Below are 20,344 nucleotides of genomic sequence, written 5' to 3'. Positions count from 1 at the left end.
TCAGTGCTCAGTAATAGGGCCACTATTTTGGAATGTGGTTTTTAACAGCCTCCTGGAAATTTTAGAAGAACTGGATATATAGTTCATAGCTTTCATCGATGATCTGGTAACCATTATCGAGGCCAACACCAAAAAGGAGCTGGAAGAAAAGTCCGCGATTGTAGTTGGAAAAATAATAGAGTCGTGCAAAAAGGCGAAATTAAAAATAGCGCCAGACAAATGCCACACACTAATGTTAAAGGGCAAACTCGCAAATGGACCAACTGTGAGGATGAAGGGAAAAACAATAAAGCCGAGTGAAAAAGTTAAGAACCTAGGAATAATGTTAGGAGAAAAACTAAATCCTACTCATCATACTATTAAAATCAGAGAAGCTACACGATGCACAATCGCCAAATTGGGTAGAATTTGCAAAATCAACCTGGGGATTGAGACCAAAAGCCCTAGCAACAGTTTACAAGACCGTCTATTGGCCAATTGCTATATTGCAGCTCTGGCGCCAAAGCTCAAAAGCAAAAACAAAAACAAAAACATCCTCGAGCAAAGCCAAAGGATTGCCCTCCTGAGAACAACCAAAGCGTACCGGACGACCAGGTTATAACGTATGCCCAGCCGATCGACATTTTCCTCTGAGGTCGGATTGCTGTCAGACAGATAAAAGAGGGTCACGATCCGGACCTGGAAGGCATAGAGCACCACGAGCGCGTATGGTTAAAGAAGGCACCACCAAAGCAACGTATGGTTTTTATAAAAAAGTGGATGGACTAAATATGGCTGAACAGTTGAGAAAGCAGCACTAAAGGGCGATTGACTTTCGAGTACTTCCTGAAATCGGGGAAAGGGCAAATGCTAAGTGGGTTAAGCTTCTGGGTAACTCAAGTGTTAACAGGGCACGGGCTTAGTTAAGATGGGAAGTTACTGCCTGAGTGGATCCAAGTCACGATAGCTCAAGTGGTAGAGTAGCGCGTATCAAGCCGAAGGTCGTGGGTTCGAATCCCGCGCGTGACATTGACTTTTTTATCTCAACTAAAAACCTTAATTAATAGTGAATAACATTATTCGCTGTTGTTCAAAATTTCTATTTACCTTCGTATTTTGGTTTGAGTACTGAAAAATTTACAAAACGAATTAGAAGTTTTTTAATGTCTTCTTTAGTAGAATATTTTTTGTGTAGAAAAATATTCCTAAACGCTTCTTATTTTAATTTTTTACTATATTTGTTGGGTTTTTAAGTTTAATTTACCATAAATTATCTCCAATCCAGAACAAAGTTCTGCAATATTTAAGAAGTGATAACGATTGTAAAGTACATCTCCGTGAAACGTTGCTGACTGAATTCATTATTTCGCACATCCTAGCAAAAAAAGAAAAAGAAAAAACCTGATTCATGTCGTGATATAACATCATATCGACGAGTTTATAATTATTCTTCGGTGGGGATCTATAAAATTTTCTGGGCAATAGAGGTCAAAGATACAGGGGAATGGTGGGGTTGGTGATGTCAGTTCCTTGATCCTTTAGTTTGTTCTTAATTGACTTGTGCACTCATAGTGTTCTGCACCCGTTATGTGGGGGATTCTCATTTTCGTAAACAACATTTGATACTATGTTCCCACGTTTAGACGGGTGAGTTGTTTTTAATTTTAGAAAAAATTACCATTTATTATTGTCTATATGATTATCCAGATTATATTACGAATATAACAGATAAACTATAATTTTTTGCTAAGAGATTAAAAAGAAAAATACTGTTAAAGTCGTGCAATAATTTTTGAAGAAAAATTGTATTTAAACCATTTCTTACATAACAAAACAAAAATACTCAGATGTATCCATGTATCAAATGAAAGCAGATACTGGTCTCCTGAGTTTTCACTTTCGACCAGATTTACGTCGACTATTTTATCCGGAAAATATCGCTTTATTCCCCAGCAAGAAATGAACCGGAGATAACAGAAACAACGGTAAAGAAAACAGATTTATCTCATAATATCGGACGGCGAGATCAACAGAATTGTCGCCCAGTGACCACTTACAACGTAAGCAGACTAAACAATAGGTACAGTTTTGATGATTAATCATCACCGACAAACAACGTAGCGTATGCGCAAGGTGTAAATTTACAGAGAATTAACAAAAATATTTATAAGAAAATATTCACCCATGATACTCATGGTACTTATTTCTCTGGCAGGCAAATTTCAAAGTAATATTTTTTTATAAACGCAAAAAATGTTTGAAAAATTCTCAAAAACTTGTCTTCTCAGTAGTTTATTTGTGGTCTTTCACGAAAGAAATTTCAAAATATAACAAATTAAAAATAATAAAATATAAATAAAAAAATAAGCTTGTAAGGACGTACAATACTAACAGTATTTTTGAACATGACATTAAAACGAACTCCTTTGCTTTTTTACAAATGCAAATAACAAAATGTAAGATTTAATTTTCTTCTTCAATTATTCCTCGAGTTCGATTTCAATATGAAATTTGTCTAAATTAAGAAAATTGGTGCCGGTGAAAGTACAAACAGGTTCTTGTCTCATTTTTATGAAATTGTTCTAACCTAGAATGAACACCTTTGTGACGTGTGATTTTTATATTCGTGATAATACGAATGTTAAAATAAACTTGTCAGGCTAGAGAAGAAAACACTGGAGGCACAAATTAAGATTTATTTATTAAAATATAAAATTGTTGGATTGTTAAGAAATTATTTTAGTATTAATAATCTCAATTCATTTCTCGATTTATTTGCAAGGTTCAAATTATATCTTATACATCAAATGATCTTAGCTGATAATCATGGCATGTTCATACTAATTTGTTTCTTCACCGTATTGTAAGTAAAATTTCTTCGTCATCCGTGATTGGTGTACTATTTTTGTAAGTCGAATTCCTTTCAAAACATAAAAATCGTCAGATCGTAGAAAACCGTCAGACAGGTAAAACAAAAATGAATTTAATGGCCAGGATGATCCGAGTCGATCAACGGGTTCATCTTCTTTTAGGCATTACCGTACCATTTGACAGTTAAAAACAAAACAAACAAAAAATTACTGTTATCAGAGTAATATAAATATAGACAAACAGAATACACACTTCAACTGCTTCGTGGGAATACATCAAAGAAAGAATACACAGATAAACTATCATACATATCAAATCTATTCTCTTTAAATCTTTAAATCGATAGGTTGAGTTTAAATTTGGTGTTTGTGTGTGTGTGTGTGTGAGTGAGTGTGTGTGCCTAAGAGAGAGATAGAGAGAGAGAGAGAGAAAAGAGAGAAGGGAGATTGAAAGAGAGAAGAGAGTGAGAGAGAGAGAAAGAGAGAACTTACTTCACTTTTGAAGTAACAGAAAATGGAGGACGGATGAAAGAAAGATTGGAAGGCAAAGAAAAAATACTAAAAGTGTTATGTGAGAGAGTGAGATAGTAAAGTGTGACAAAAAACAAAAAATAGGAGTGTTTGTGTGAGAGAGAAACAGGGAGAGGGAGGGACAAAAAAGAGTGTGTTAAAGAGAAAGCGAGAGAGAGAGGGAGTGCGTGGGTGGGTGTGTGTGAAAAGGGACAAAATGGAGGGCAGGTGAAAGAGAGATAGTGTGAGAGAAAAACGATAAATAAAGAGATATGGGAAGACAAAGAAAAAATAATAAGAGTGTTATGTGAGAGAGTGGGAGAGTAAAGAGAGACTAAGATAAAAAAATGAGTGTCTGTGTGTGTGAGAGAGAGAAAATCAGGGGTAGGGAGAAACAAAAAAAGAGTGGGTTAGAGAGAGAGAGAGTGTGAGAGAGAGAGAGAGAAATGGAATGCTGGAAAAAGAAAAGAAAGAAGAGTGTATGTGGTGTTTTATCTAGTTTTTTATATCTTTATGCGTTTAATCTCGATTTTATAGTTTTCCGGCAATTTTATAAGTCCTTATTGCTATTTTGTAATTTTCCATTTACGACAAATATGAACATCTAGTTTCACAATATGATGTTTTTATTGAATTTTGATAACTAATTTTATTATTTTTGAAGCGGAATGTATTTACCCGAGGGAATTTTAAACTTTTTCAAAAATTATGGCAAAAATTAATTTGTTTTATAAAATTAACTGTTTGACGCAATTTTATCTTTAAAACTGGTTTAAAACAATTTATAACAGCATGAAAAGCATAAAAATCAAGCTGACGCGAGTGTTACTCACTTTGAACAAGGGAGTTTTGGTTTTGTAATTGTTGACTGAATGAATTCTTCGTTTCTGACTAGCATCAGCTTAAATTTATCTTTTTCCGTAATTATTTACTTATTCGGGCTTGACAGGTTGATGACGTATGCGCATTGTTCAAAATTGATTTGGAACTATGTCACATTTAAATTAAAACCCGCAGTCTCTCTGTTATTCGCAGGAATAAATATTATTCAGAATTATCTTTAACAATTAACAACAATTAAGAGTTAAGATAACAGTACGGAACTGATACAAAATATTAAGTGATTGTAGAAAAACTAATAGTTAAATTGTGACTCATTCCGCAGAGGGTGAACAAGCTGACTTCCCTATAATCTTTCGATAATTTAAAGTCCAATTATAACAATAAGGTCAATAAATAATCAAAAGATATTTAAAGTAGGGTTAGAAATGAACATCAAATGTATATATATATATATATATATATATATATATATATATATACATATATATATATTTTTTTTTTTTTTCAGAAAGAATATTTATACTATATTTGAAGATAGGAGTGTTTGTGAGAGAGAGAAACAGGACGGAGAGACAAAAAGTGTGAGTTAGAGAAGGAAGAGAGGGAGAGAGATAGAGAGAGAGAGAGAGAAAGAGAGAGAGAGAGGGAGTTCGTGGGTGGGTGTGTGTGTGAAAAGGGAGAAAATGGAGGCAGGATGATAGAGAGATAAAGTGAGAGAAAAACGAGAGAAAAACGAGAGAATAAATAAAGAGAGATGGGAAGACAAAGCAAAAGTAGTAAGAGTGTTGAATTATGCATAAGATATATAATATATCTGCATATTTAATTAATTATTGGACCAAATCCAATTACAAAAATGCTGTAAAGGAACAGTTTTGAGATTCACTTTATTTGCTATTTATCAAAAAATGCACCATTTTATCCTTCAACTTTTGTAATAATTATCTGATGTAAATACGTAAGATAATAGTTATTTACGTTTTAAGAATGGAAATAACATCAGTGACAATAAGTCAAGTATTTGATTGTAAGATAAGTAAGTAGCTTTGTTGATGGCCAATTTATTGAAAATATCAGGTACTTTAAACTAATTTAATTTTTAAAAAGCGAACCATTTTTTTATTCTTCTTTCACTGAATTACTATATAATTCCGGCCTAACAGAAGTCTCTGGTTTTTGAGTGATGAACTCTTCTATTACTTTTCTGCAGTCTTCAGTGGAGTAAAATTATTTTTTCAATTAATTGAGTTTTTTTAGATCCAGGAATAAGGGAAAATCTGCAAGGGTAGTATCAAAGGTTACGTTGGATGTGGTAACACATTGCAGTCTCTAACAATTTCCGTTGCGCCTGCAGTGACATGTGGGAGTGAGGCTGTCATGGTGGACCAGCCAGCCAATACCGGTTATTTTTAGTCGATTTCTATGATCGCTCCAACTTTATGCAGTATACTAGACTACTCATAATAAAACACATCCTTCAAATTATCAAATTCATAAAATCACCTACTTGAGGTGAAATCCTGTTTGGAGTTCTAAGCAGTGGGTCGCTGCATTTTCCCGTAGGGTTATACTTTGTACATGGTTGTAAAGGAACCGCTTTTCATCCCCAGTTATCAATCCTTTCAAAAATGGGTTGTTACTTGGCGTTTTAAGAAGGATTTGCAGATGCGATCCAAAAAATTCTTCTCAATCAACAGAAGGACCTACATATATACCGACAAACATATCCTGCAGCTCTCAGATGCTTTTAATTGTTTGCTCAGATATTTTAATTATTTCTGAAATGTCTCATGCCGTTGAGTGTGAGTTATTTGAGCCAAAAGCTAGAATTTTGACATCTGGATTAAAATACAACCAGGGAGATTTACATCTTCCGAATCCCAATTTCTGAAACCAAAAAAAAAAACCACTTACATACAGTGCTTTCTCTTAAAGATTCATTACCATACATCACAGATTTTCCGGGTATAAGTTTCACATTGAGACAATAAAAACCATCAAATGTCAAAAATTCACTATTTTCTCCTCTACTTTAAATGATCAAAATACCTTGTAAAAATACAAGATTTTGAACGAAGCTGACAGATAATACACACCTGAAATAATCCTTTTTCAAGGTGTGTCAACAGTAATGATTAAATAAACATTGCTTTAAAACACAAAAGGGTTAAAACCGAATTATTATTCAAAGCCGCGTCGGACAGGAACACAGAGGATAACTAACTCGTGAGTGCAGCGGAATTGGGATCAAACCGCTTGACTATACTTTTTTTAAATATTATTTTCGATTTAAATTTGAGAGCTATACCAAATTATACATCAAGAAAAGGCGGACCCAAAAAAATTGTAGTTTCTGGTTTTAAATCGGAGCATATATATTGGGATTTTTAAGGAGAATTTCGTGCCAAAAATATGCCGCTCCGTAAGGTGCATGTTCGCTCTTCCAGCAATAAGCAGAGCTTCACTGCTGAGGTCATTGCAATCAATAAAATCCTTAACTTAATGTTATATAAACTAATCATATTCTTCGGCTGTACTGTTACTTGTTATCCTACCAGCCGAGTCATAGCCCACTAATGTGGAACTACGGCGACAATGGGTGGTACAGTGTGGACAAGAAGGGTGGCGTTTGAAAAGGCGAACCTCGCGTCCTCGTTCACTTCCCTTTTCTCAATCCAGGTTCCTTCTCTCTTCCTTGTGACCTCTCCCAACACTTCGTTACAAGTTGGGTGTCCAGGCACAAAATAATGGTGTAGCCTAGAGGGCGTGGCAACCCCTCTAAAGCACAAGCTGGACTCGTGTCGGCATCCGGGTCGGTAGGGGACGGCGGATGCTTTATCAGAGGCACACGAGGGTTGGGTACCAGATCCTGTCTGCATAGACGGGGGAGGGTGCATAACCATCTGAACTACGGGGTAGCAGAAATGTTTCAAAGTCCAGCCCCTGCTACAATGGGGATGGATTCGTAGTGACTAGGTGAGGCTCCTGGCGAGAACTTGGAGAAGAGGCTGTCTTCTATCTGTGACCTTCGCCCGAACACTTGCGTATGACCTTCATTATAAACTCGGCCTCACGGGATACGAAGGATCGGACCATCGAAGAGCGTTGAGGACGCTCAGACTAAGCTGACGGAGAAGTGACGGCTGGAAATGGATAGTGGTCGGTGGTGCCTACTCGAATGTATGTAATGTACACGAATGGCATCCTTTACTGAAGGCAGTCTCCTCTGGTGGGTGGTTAGCAATTCCACTTTAAACAAAACCGCGGCCGAAGCGGATCCGGAAGTTCTCACGCTGGAAGAGCCCCAATACTCTGGGAGTGGCCTTCTCTATCTAGGGAGTGCGTGGGAGATCAGTCTGATGCATTTCAGCCACTTACGCGCGACATACGGTTCGATGCTGAATGCGAACCCGACCACTCAGAATGGGCAAGCGGGGAGTGAGGTTTGTCTTGGCCCCTCGGGGCTGGGGCGGCTTCTACACCAACGCTAGCGGCTGTAACACACCCGGTCGCGAGGGGAGATGCGTCATCTCTCATCTTGAGAATCAAAACGTCCGGTATGGCCATTATGAGCTAGGTACGGACGTTAAAAAGATTATAATGTCCTTTTTAGGACGACCGAGTATATACGGGAACCTTATGTACTGTTACTTGTACAAAACCATTTTCTCTTAACCCCAGGAAATCATTCTATCCCTAGGGGACCTACGAGCAAAGAATGTCTCGTTCCTACCCATACTGGGACATAGTAACATTTGGGATAATAATGCCTAGTGGCATTTGGATTCATAGAGATCTTGAAGAAGAGATCTTATGGTAGAAGATCTTACGACAAAAATCTGGGAAAATAGGAAAACGAAGTAAAATATCCTCTCCTCTCAAACATCCCGTGAAGACGAAACGTTATTCTCACCTAAGAATAGGACATTGTAGGCAGGGAACCTCTTCCGATGTGCGAAAGCTGTAAAGAATCAGTTAAGTGTATCTGGATTGTTTTCCACTTGCGAGAATGACTCATGTGGTATATCTGGTAGTCTTGGTGAAATCTTGCCTGATATTAGAACAGAACCTTTTTAATATCCTATAGCTAACTTATTTCTTATTTAAAATCTAGAAAACTTAGGTTTCGTAGGTAGAATTCATGTGAGGTGGGTGCTGCGCGCCTGGTGATGTCAAGGATCATTAATTTATTATTCGCCAATAAAAAAAATTTTACTCCTTGCAGTTGATACGTTATACCTTTTTAATTATAAATAAATGTACTTATTTCATTAAAATTGTGACAGATTATGAAGCTTTTTTGTTAAAATGTAATTTCTTTCGTTAGAGACTCGGACCGGATGGATTTATTACGCCAACAAATTACACTAAGTGACTGTTGGGGCAACTAATTTAGATTTCTTTCTCTCTACACGTGTACCGCGTTGTCTGTTTATTTTTTATTTTTCTTCTTGCCTGCGTTTACAAATTGGCTGATAAAAATTAAACTTTTTGGCGGTTTACAAAGTCATCTGAGATTGATGCTGACTCGGTGCGTCGACGATAATGATATATTGATGATACGGGCCTATTTTATTGGCCGTAAAAACAAAAGGTCTTCCGGCCGCGTGAACCGGCGGTTTTATTTTCAAAAGAAACATTCGATAGTAGTCTATTCAACCCGAGTCTTTCGGAAAAAAGTCCTCCCGTTCAAAAAGAAAATAGATGTCACAGTCCTCCGTACAAAAGCATTGCTCTGAAAATTAACCTATTCTCAAGACAGCTTAACTATTTTTGACTTGAATCATTGTTCCTCGCTTAAACTTACATATATTTATTTTTAAGATATTGTGAAGTTCAAAGAAGAAATACCAGATTGCACATTACTTCTGCATATTCTCTTACGTTTTATTGTATTCATTTATTTCTACTATCAAGTTAAACAAATAGTAAGTATAAAAATCATATTTAAAGGAAAAAATTAACAATTCCAGTCAGTCCACTTCTTCAGAGAGAGGTGCACCAACGAATAATCATATATCAGGCCAATACAAGCTGGAGTACCTCAAGGGAGCATTCTTGGTCTTTTGATTTTCCCACACATACCAATACCATGATTACCACTTATGAAGATGAAACTGTAATTCTGTTTTCTAACCCGAACCCCAAGCAACTCCATTATCCGTCAACACATCGAGTTTATCAAAGAATAGTTCAAAAAGTTGGATACATGACTGAATGAGGAAAAATGTACACGGTTTAAACAATGATAAAACAGTTTTGCCCTCCACTGAGCAACCGATTTCCAGTCAATTCAGATATGTTGGACTATTTCTAGACAACAGACTGATGTAGAATCCCCACATGAGACTTAAGAAACAACAACTTAACAAAATACTTGGACAACTAAGAAGAATTTTCAGACCAATATCTGTTTTGAGTGTCCAAACTCAGGTCTAGAAGCCAATTTGGAGATACTTAGTGGAACTGCACAGTTCCACTAAACCATTACTTCCATTCAAAAGTCCTCGGATAAATTTTCAAACATAACAATGAGCTCAACATTTGTTTTGTCAATAAAACTGATCTGACCCGTTTCCAAAAGTACATACATACAATACATCCTACTTCTACTGCCCTAGCCTTATCTATGCTTTTCCTAGATCATGATGAGACCTAATTGCTTTCTTAATCTCTCACATTGTGTCAACATTGGCTGGTTTCACCTAACTTCTCTGGTCTCTGTTCTCTGGGTGCCATTCTTGCCATAGTGTCATGGCTGTGACCAGGAAAAAACAAATATTTGTATCATCAATTTATCTATATTTATATTTACAGCCTACAAATACATTATTTATTTTTAAAAAATAAAAAATCAATTATAACTTTGATTAAAAAGAACACACTTGCCCTTAATTAGTCAATTTCATAATTTGATTGCTCTACCTAAAAATTATGATTGAGTCTAATTAAGTTATCATCCATCTGAGAAAATTTTAATTTGTTCTTGGGGTTAGTCCAATTGCAATTATTAACAGTTACTCTGAAAAGATTACATTAATTAGATAAATGGGGTATTTTAATTAAAAGATTGTCATTTGTAATGAAAAGAACAATAATTAAATGTGTCTCAATTTGTAATTGTTATTAATAATTAAATTTGTTGTATTTTTATTATCAGCTACTCTCAGCCACTGCTCAATTTTGCAGCAGTAACCACAATCTCGATTATGATTGTTGGCCTTCTGGGCAACCTCCTTACAATAGTTGCACTTCTGAGATGCCCCCGAGTCAGGAACGTAGCTGCAGCATTTATCATAAGGTTATTTTTGATTTTTAATTTACATTTTATTAAAATTTTGTGTGATTTGTGCTAATTGACTTTATGTTTGTAGTTTATGCGTGGCGGATTTCTTATTCTGCGCTGTTGTACTTCCCTTTGCAGCGTCAAGGTTCATAACTGATAGTTGGGTTCATGGAGATTTCCTGTGCAGCCTGGTACCACTGGTGCGATATGGAAATGTCGGTGTTTCACTTCTGTGCATAGCGATGATCACAATAAATAGGTGTGTAAGCTGGTCATTGCTTAATATAATGTAAAAATGGATAAATACAAACCGCATCATTTTTTCAACTTTTTCGTCTATATTATTCATACATTTCATAAGTTTTATATGGGAGATATTTATTAAATTACAACAGATAAAATGTGTTTTGCATACATTTTGGATTTTATTTACAGATATATAATGATTGCACATTACGGTTGGTACCCAAAGATTTACAAGCCTATGTGGATAGCTTGTATGATCATTTTCTGTTGGGCATTAAGCTTCGGTATGCAGGTGCCAACCTTGCTCGGCATCTGGGGTGAATATAAATATTTAGTTAAATAATTCATTTAATTAAAAACTAATTTTAAACAATTTTAGGTAAATACTCATACGATCACAACATAAGGACATGCTCAATTACAAAAGACATTTGGGGACGATCATCAAAAACTGCTCTTTTCCTTATAGGATTTGTCATTCCTTGTCTTATAATCGTCTGCTGTTACGCCAGAATCTTTTGGGTCGTGCACAGGTATTAATATTTTACATAAAATAAAAAGACAGTCTCTAATAATAAACATTGCAGTTCTGAGAGCAGGATGAGGAAACATGCTGCAGAAAGCAATGGAAAAGAACACAAAGAATCAAAAACAAAAAGAAACGAATGGAGAATAACAAAAATGGTTTTGGCGATATTTTTATCATTCCTTATGTGCTATCTTCCCATCACTATAATAAAAGTTTATGACCATAGTGTCCAATATCCAGGTAATTGTTTGAAAGATCAATCCAATAAATCAAAATAATCTAACTATTTTTTTCCAGCACTGCATGTCGTGTCTTATCTCCTTCTCTACCTTTCGGCCTGCATAAATCCGATTATATATGTCATTATGAACCACCAGTATAGACAAGCGTACAAGACAATCCTGTTGTGCAAGCGGCCGAGGCTTCTATCTGTCACTCCAGGTGGCTCGAGCTATGGAGGTCAGTTACAGAACAACGCTGTATGACATGTGAGTCGCATGATCGCAATGCATTGTCCATCATTAGAATTCGAGGCAAGGCTAAGGATTTATCATAGTGAATTACTTTGTACATTGCTTCCTACTAAACATAACTATAACGAACATGCAACAATCTGGTCAGTTTAATTTTTGATGAATAATTAAAGCTTTTCCATTTTCACTTTTATTGGCAGATAAATTAATTATAATATATGTACATATATGTACATATATGGAAAATCATCATAATTTTCCAAAATTATTTTAAACAATTCAAGCGCAATTGTCAAACAAAACAATGATTCATCAAAAATTAACCAGATCTGTAAACATTTGAAATTATTTAAAACTTCGTCATAACATTGAACCATTTTGGGCAAAATTAATATAACTAGTTATTAAAAATTATTATTTAATTAATTATTTAATAATTTATTCTTAAAAAATAAATAATTTAATCATTAAGTAGGTGCTAGGAAGCATTAACACCCACCAAACAACCATACAAGCACATATAATTTCTGAAGGTATAATTTTTTAAATTTAATAAATTGATTTTTGATTAAGAAGTATTAATTAATCAAAAACCAATATTTGAATTATCATTTTGCTCATGCATGTATTGTTTCATTTGTAATGAATGAATATGTAGATGAAAGAAATTTGCACACGATTTCCTTTATGTGACATTTTAAATTGGATAGGTCTTCTCCCTCAAGTAAGGACAATTTAACAATGACATGAACAAGTAAACACATCAAGGCAATAAAGATTTCTTTGCCTTTTTGTTCGATGTATAAAGCGAGATAGCACATTTGCATGGTCAAAAAATAAAAGAATAAATTAAGGATTGTAATGATTTTCAAAGTATTTTCATGCAAAGGTGGATGCGAACAATTACAGCATACATCCTAACAAATTTGGAAGCAAATAGGAAATTTGTAAAACCCATTGAAAATTTGATTTTTGTCTTTGCACATGATACCTAGATTTTGAAAAAAAAATTAAGATAATCAACTCATTCAGATTTTCATTCTCAAACAACTAATTGTTCTGTGAAAATCTCCTATCTAAACCACTAAATTATCAGTACTTGTGAAAGTAGTAGTAGTAGTTTGTTATAATTCATTATGTTTATTTTCATTAATTTTTTTGTCTCATTTGAGAGAGAATGAGAGGAGGGGAGATAGAAAAAAGTGAGAGTGAGAGAGATTGAGAGAGAAAAAGTGTGAGAGAAAGAAGAGGGTGAAAGAGAGATCGAGAGAGAAAAGAGCGGTGGGTGTAAGAGAAAAGAGTAAGAGAGCAAGAAAAAGAAGAAAAAGAGCAATAGAGAAAAGTGGGTGAGAGCAAAAAAGAGGGTGAAAGAAAAAAAAGCAGTGGGAGTGAGAGAAAGAGAGAGAGAGTGAGAGCACATTTGTGTTCTGGTATTTTTCTATCAATTCAAATTCCCCAATGTTATTTTCAACAAATTTATTGGCAGTTCAATTTTCCTGTTTTTTCAATTAACCTGTACACTGGTTTTTACTTTATTTTTTTAATTCACTTGTGTGTATCTTGTTCTCTCAATTTATTGCTTATCAGACAAAATTATTAAATACAAGATGGATCGAAGATTTGATTAAAAAATTATCACCCTGGGTTTAACAAAATAATAATAACAATAATAATATACTTAAAAACAGGGGTTTAGAGTCAAATTATGCAAGTTTAACTAAGATAGATGTAAAAAAATTCAATCATGGCATGAACACATACTTAATATTGCACATTATTAAGTATAAATTATCAAATTGTATGGTATTTATAAGCATAATTCATTTTAATTTACTTGATATGCACATTAGCAATAGTTTTAATTTGGAAAGTTGTTTATATTTAAAAAAAAATAAAATCTTCAATCAAATTTTAGGAAAGTCAAAAGAAGATAGTAAAACCATGGTATCGCAAGTTTCCATAGCGCTAACGCCCGTTCGCTGCCAGGAACTTCCTGACATTTCCGACAGGCAACTTTGATCTCAGGTTTTCAATTGGACTACCGACTTGCGCAGGATATTCATACAAACCATCAACAATTTTTTTATAATCATTTTATTCATAATGCTTTTCGCTCTTTTTGCATGTTGTTAAATTTTAAAAAATTGTTTTAGTCACTTTATTTCTTATTTTTGTTATTGTTGTGAAATTTGAGTACCAATGTCATGATGCCAAAGTAAAGGAAAATGCAATTTTCCTCTAGTCTTTAATGGATGTGTACAAGAAACTCAATTGTTCATATATGTAATAAACAGAAAGCACAAAATTTGTATTCTTGTAAAGTATTATTCATTAGAGATATTATTTTTGTAAATAGTCTAAGTTTATCCATTTGTTTTTAATAAAAATTTAATTGAATGTATTTAAAGAAAAATAAGTGTACTTTTAGATGTATAAATTATTTGTGATATTTAAGATAGTAATAAAACACATGTCCACAAATAATGGAAAACATTTTATTTATTTATCTCCAATGTCTACTAATCAACATGCATTAAGACTTTTGCTGGTCCTATTGCAAAAAAATATGAAACTAGTAAATTATTTATAAAATTAAATATATGTAAATTACATTAAATTTTCAGTTACAAGATAAATATTTAATCTAAGTTTTTGCTTTGATTTCCACCCATCACAGAATTGGTACAATGCTGAGTACACCACTCCAGATGGTGTAGTACATGTCACAAAAACCAGCCTTGACTGACACTCTTGCTGCTGAGGGTTTAATAACCAGAATGAAAACCAGGAAACTCATAATTTATTTTATATTTTTCTCTTGGACCTTTGGAAGAAGTAACCCAGAAAACAATTTTGTCACTCGTACTGAAATCATAAATCTCTACATAGATAAATTGGCCAAGGAAGGCTCGGTGAGGACACCTATTGGCCTCGAACCTTTTTGTGGCATTCCAAATGCCAAATATGTGGATCCATCGGACAGTGTATTAAAAAAAAAAAGTCTTCCGTTTAATGAGAAGTTAGCCCAGGATAGAAAGGACCATTGCAGAAACTAATGGCAGAGTTACTAAAAAACTAGAACATGTTGTGTTTCCACTGTGTGAAAATCACCAGCACAACTGTTTAGTGAAACTGGTCTTGTGTTGTGTGTACCTAGTCAGGACTATGAATCTTTGGGTGCAAGGATGTTTTGGGGTGAGGCAACCTGCTGTCAGTTTTTTCTGCACATCAAAGTTTTTTGTGTTGTTTGTTTCTCTCCATTTAAATTGCACTTGTCTCAAGTATTAGAATGAACTGACTCCTAGCCCTGAGGAAATTTCGGTCAAAAAATGCCATTCATATGCATTCCCGGTCATTGTAACATTCGTGGCAACTTCTTGCTGATGCGGCACCCAAATCGGTGGTCACAGAAGGGATCTGGATAAATCGAGTCTCTGGGGAAGACTTTTTCACCCATATCAAGAGAAACCCATTTTGGAAAAAAGTGGCACAACGAATGGTGTGTAATGACCTTTAACAAACTGAGAGAAATTAAGGAAGATGTAAAATGGTCTACACCTCACTCAATCCTCCCATAAGGAAGAAACTGTCCTAGCTTGCTTAAGAATAGATCATTGAAGAATCACGGTTTACTCATGGCGTGAGAACCTCCACCGATCTGCCAAGGTAGTCAGAAACCACTAACAGTCAAACATACTGTTACTTTCTGTTCTTCATTTGATCCGGAAAGGAGCGTATGTGCTATTTCTGGTAGTTTGGGACAGAATTTGTCAGTACAGAGTAGAAAAAACATTTCAATTTCATGAGGAAGGCTGGTCTGCTTTCTAAAATTTAGAAGACAAGGCATGAATGGGGATGGTGGCTGAGGCTGTCAGCGCCTGCGAGCCTGACGGGGCCTCCTTGTTTGTGACATTGTGGCATTTCTGTTTAAAAAAATTATAAATTTAATTTGTAAGATAAATCATTGTAGGTCAGACAGTAATATTACAATAAAATTGCTCAGCATAAGCCTTATATTGTTTGTCTCCATTGTTCCATGCAATTAGACAGTTTTATAATATTCATAATTGTACAATTTGGCATAAATTTAAACAAAGTGACTGATGTTCTAATTAAATAAATGGCATATTAAAAGAAAAATACAAACAAATGAATATGAAACACATGATTCATTCATTCTAATTCATTTTTAGTTATTCACAAAAAAAATCACACAAATTTTTAGTTTGAAAGTTATGAGAACAAAATTAGTGAATATAATTGAACATGGAATCTTTACAAAAACAGTCAGGTGTGATATCCCGGAACAAAATGATGGAAATGATCAGAGCAGGTTTGAAAGATCTGGGAAATGAAGAACAAAAAGTAAGTCCTGCTGATTTGCTTAAATACATTAAGCATAACCACAATTTACCTCTGGCTAGAACTTTGCCTAGATTTGTAGAAGCGTTAGAATTAGCTAAAAAAAGAGGCTTAGTATGGCAGGCAAGTAACAACAAATATATTTTAAGCCCTGAGCCTACCAGCATGTGCAATTCATGTGGTGGTAAGAAAAAGATGAAGAAATCCTCCTGTAGGCCGATGAGAAGCAAACAAACAAAAAAAAGTATTAAAAGAAGGCAGAGTAGAGAGAGAAGAAAGGAATCTCTTTCTCATAGAAGGAAGGCTTTACAGAGCAGAACAAGGTGTAAGTCAAAAAGGGAAAGTCACCGCCACAAATCCCATAAATCCAGCAGGAGAAGTAGGTCGACTGAAAAAAAGAGGATGCATTCAGCAAAAAGATCAAGATCTCAAAGGCACACTAGGTCTCAAAGGGCATCAAAACAAAGACACCAAAGAGGTTCTCGTAGTTCAAGAAGGGAGTGTAGACGCCCAAGATCTTCCAAGAAGTTAAGTAGAAGCAGCAAATCGAAAAGTGCCAAACATCAAACACGTTCCAAGTCAAGGAGGGATCTGTCAAAGGTCAAAATGTGCCCAGAAAATGTAGGCACTGTTGAAACGAGTATGCAAGAAGTGCCTAATGTTTAAAACTGTCACCTGTCTTATCAGTTATGTATTCACTTTCGTTATGCAATACGTAATAAATTACAATGTACTGATTAAATGACACAAGGTTAAGTGATAAAAGAAGTTTGTAAAACATAAGCTTGTAGTTCACTTTCGTTATGCAATAAATGTTGTGTTATGTAAAAATGTACTAACATTGGCATTTTTTTATTCAAAAAGCATGTAAAACAGTTTAATGCTTCAAGCCCAGGGTCAACTCATTTAATAATAACAAAAAGTAAATTAAAGGTGTCTCAACTTCCACTTTCTGTCTAAATCATTAATTAATCCCTTCTCATACTAGAAAAAAGCAGGCCTTCTAGATTAATCTAAATTTATAACATTTCATTTCAATTTTTTTCATGTGATTTCACAATTCCAATTTTTTTCAGTGGCTTTTTCTCAATTGTATTTTTCACTCAAAAATCGCTAGTATGTTTTTCTTGTTTTTTTGCTTGGTCTGAATTTTGAATATTTTAAAAGAACTATCAATCAATAAGATGTCAAAATAACCCTTTTGTGAAGTTCCGTGTCTTCTCCAGTTGACCCTGGGTATTAGAGTGATAATTTTATATTGTTTTATTATCCATCACTTCTTACCAAAATCTGATCTCTTAGATCATAAACAATGTTGTGTGGATACTAATTCATCCTAACATCTTATCTGTTGTCTGAATGTCTCAATTATACCCAAAAACTGCTGAGAATCTTTGGAAGATTTTTAGTAAATCAATTTTTGCCTAAAAGTACTCCATTTGCTTCAAGGTCAAACTACTTTTTAAGATGTAACATCACTACTGTTCATACTGTGGGTCTGAGGTGGCTGAGTGGTTAGGTTATAGAATGGTATGGCATGGTAATAAGGATACTAGGAAGTGGCATTTGTGCTCCCCAGGCTGTGCAGCCTTCTGGCTTATTGTACCTTCCTAGTTGCTTAGTTAAGTGCAATAGACTCTATCCTTCTTAGAAGTATCAGGTCATTGACTGTCACTGCTATAATCTGATTCCCTAAGTTCTTTCCTATGTTAGGTTAAATCTCTATTGAGCTGTTACATCGCATTTGAAGTAGATATGGATGGCTGTTTCCTCCTTCTCATTACCATCAATCATAACCTCATTTTGTTTCTATTATTTATTAATGATATCCATCTTGCTCTCCCTTCTGCTCAGTTTTTATTATTTGCTGATGATCTGAAAATCTATTCCATAAGCACTTCTCCTTCTGATTGCTTACAATTACAAAAATCTATCAGTAATGTGCTAACCTGGTGCTCTAATAACAAACTTGCTCTTAATGTTTCCAAATACTACATTCTCTCATAAGAAACAACCTTTTATTTATCTCTATACTCTCCATGATGCTCTTTTAACGCGAGTTGAGGTCGTAAAGGATCTTGATGTACTTTTTGATCAAAAGCTCAAGTTTAAAGAACATATTTCTTCAATAAAAAATAGATCTATGAAGATGCTAGGTTTCATCATCCGGAACACCTATGAATTTAAAAATCTATATTTTGTCCATCTTTATAAAGCTTTTGTACAACCCATACTAGAATATGCTACACCTGTTTGGAACCCCTTCTATCTAAATTATCAAAACATTCTTCAATCTGTACAAAACAAATTTTTAAAAAAACCTTCCTACAAACTCAATCTTCCTCTGAATTCTGCCTACCCTGGAATCTGCTCTGAATTTAAACTTTTCGAACTGGCACTAAGAAGGGATTACTTTGATATTGTTTTTGTATTTAAATTATTAAACAATCTCATTGATAGTCCTTCTCTAATCTCTCAACTACAGCTACATGTCCCTTCGCACTCTCTTAAAACCTATAAATTATTTTATATTGAATTCCAAAGCTCTAACTACATGCTCTCTTCTCCTCTACACAGAATGATGATCAAGAGTAACAACATCTGCAATAGCATTGACTTCTTCATTAGTTCTGTGCAATCTGTGAAAAACCTTATCCTACAACTTTAGTTGAATGCTTTTATATTTCATACTGTACAAAATTATTACAATTTATTTCATTCACTGGTTCAACTAATTCTCGCACTCTAGTCTTATTATATATTTACAAAGAGCATTATTTTCATTAAATATGTACCTAATTATTGTAGTTTCAATTGTCTTTCAGCTTTATTTTGTTTCCTCTGCCTTATTTGGTTAGTAATTATGTCTTTCATTTTTGTTGTTCAGTTTTTACTTTTTAATTGTATTTTTATATTTATCATTTATATTATTACCATGTATATACGTCCTTATTCTTTTTATATATATTATTTGTATTTTTACATATATTATTTATATTTTTTGTTATTATAAAATGTCTTTTTTTATAGTGGATTTCGATCCGTAAATAAATAAATAATTAATTACATAATCTGGGATCTTCGTTGTATATGCCCATGTTATACAGATGTTTTCTCAGATGCCAGTGACTGGTTAATAGTCCTGCCACTCCTCTGTGTTTAGCCCTCTTCAATCGCAGCAGTTATTTTTGGTGAAGGTTGTTTCATCACAAGTTTACTGCGTCTAGCATTGCTCCATTCTGTGATGGAGGATTCTATATTTGTTTCTGTTATCCCAAGTATAGGTTCAGGGCCTATGTATGGTCTTGCAGATCCTCCTCTTGCCAGACTGTCTCATTACACAAAATTTCCCTGTGCCCTGGAGCCTAAGATATCAGGTTGTTGTGTTTCCCAGGTTTTGAAGATTTTGGATGCATTCACCGACTAATTTTGATGTTATTATTTTACATGCTAATGCTTTAATGGCTGCTTGGCTATCAGATCTTATGAGGATTTTTTTGCCAGTGTAACCTCTTTTAAAATTTTCCAGGGCACAAGCATTGATGGCATTTATTTCTGCTTGAAAGACCAAAGTGTACTTCACTAATGAGTTTGATTGATCATGTTTTGGGCTTGTACACAAAATGCCCGATTCGGTTCCTTCATTTGTTTTGGAGCCATCTGTATACCATATCATTATATCTGATGCTGTGTGTTCTTCCTCTCCTTTATAGTCCGTTGAGACTTTGTAGGAAGTTGTAAATAATGTTTTCGGGATCATATAGTCAGTCCCCATTTCTAAGAATGGGTGTCTGATTTTATTGATTATGGTTGTATGCCCGAATTGTTTAGTTTCTATCCAACTTGATTGTTTTCTGGAGCCATAAATGACTTACTAAATACTTAATAGGCTTTTTTTCAAAAACACCGGCACCCCGAGGGTTGATATGACCTCTGCTGTTGCAAAAAAAAAAAAATAAAATAAAAAATAAATGAGCTTTTCCTAGTCTTTCCTTGTATAAATATTTCCAGTGGAGGTAGGTTAAGCAGTTTTTAATTCGGTAACATAGATAAGATGTAACATCACTACTGTTCATAGTGGGGAGTCTGTGGTGGCTGAGTGGTTACGGTATTTGCCACATTAGCATTTCTGTGTTCAGATGTTTTTTATTTTTTATATTGAATGGTATGAAAAATTTATTATTAAGTGGTTTGACCCCTTCATCTGTGATACCCAATGGGGTATTTAACTTTATTGTTCATAGTG

General features: G+C 34.5%; 2 protein-coding genes across 5 annotated transcripts in view; both read left to right on the top strand.

The window, feature by feature from the left end:
* Positions 1–16,516, top strand: part of LOC106671023 (G-protein coupled receptor moody) — a 55,187-nt gene extending 38,671 nt beyond the window's left edge. The window contains exons 1-8 of one of the 3 annotated variants that reach the window (XM_014401772.2): positions 1,517–1,626; positions 10,363–10,503; positions 10,577–10,747; positions 10,924–11,051; positions 11,114–11,267; positions 11,322–11,503; positions 11,561–11,722; positions 13,652–16,516. In XM_014401772.2, the coding sequence (XP_014257258.1) occupies positions 1,607–1,626; positions 10,363–10,503; positions 10,577–10,747; positions 10,924–11,051; positions 11,114–11,267; positions 11,322–11,503; positions 11,561–11,722; positions 13,652–13,755 (1,062 nt within the window). In that variant the 5' untranslated portion in view covers positions 1,517–1,606 and the 3' untranslated portion in view covers positions 13,756–16,516. Of the gene's footprint in view, positions 1–1,516; positions 1,627–10,362; positions 10,504–10,576; positions 10,748–10,923; positions 11,052–11,113; positions 11,268–11,321; positions 11,504–11,560; positions 11,752–13,651 lie in introns of those variants that run through there. The other 2 variants (XM_014401771.2, XM_014401774.2) reach the window with 2 other exon arrangements.
* On the top strand, positions 15,880–16,950 carry LOC106671024 (pre-mRNA-splicing factor 38B-like). Of its 2 annotated transcripts, none has more exons than XM_014401775.2 (2): positions 15,880–16,797; positions 16,895–16,950. In XM_014401775.2, exon 1 carries the CDS (start codon positions 16,003–16,005, stop codon positions 16,762–16,764), a length of 762 nt encoding a protein of 253 aa, XP_014257261.1. In that variant the 5' UTR covers positions 15,880–16,002; the 3' UTR covers positions 16,765–16,797; positions 16,895–16,950. The 2 variants fall into 2 exon arrangements, with proteins under 2 accessions (XP_014257261.1, XP_014257262.1); XM_014401776.2 differs by having other exon boundaries at positions 15,880–16,792; positions 16,890–16,937.
* The last annotated feature ends 3,394 nt before the right edge of the window (positions 16,951–20,344 follow it).

This window comes from Cimex lectularius, unplaced genomic scaffold (assembly GCF_000648675.2).
Source record: "Cimex lectularius strain Harlan isolate CLEC.00 unplaced genomic scaffold, Clec_2.1 scaffold261, whole genome shotgun sequence".
NCBI lineage: Eukaryota > Metazoa > Arthropoda > Insecta > Hemiptera > Cimicidae > Cimex > Cimex lectularius.
The sequence above is the reverse complement of the archived record's forward strand: the minus strand, read 5'-3'. Positions and strand labels throughout refer to the sequence as shown.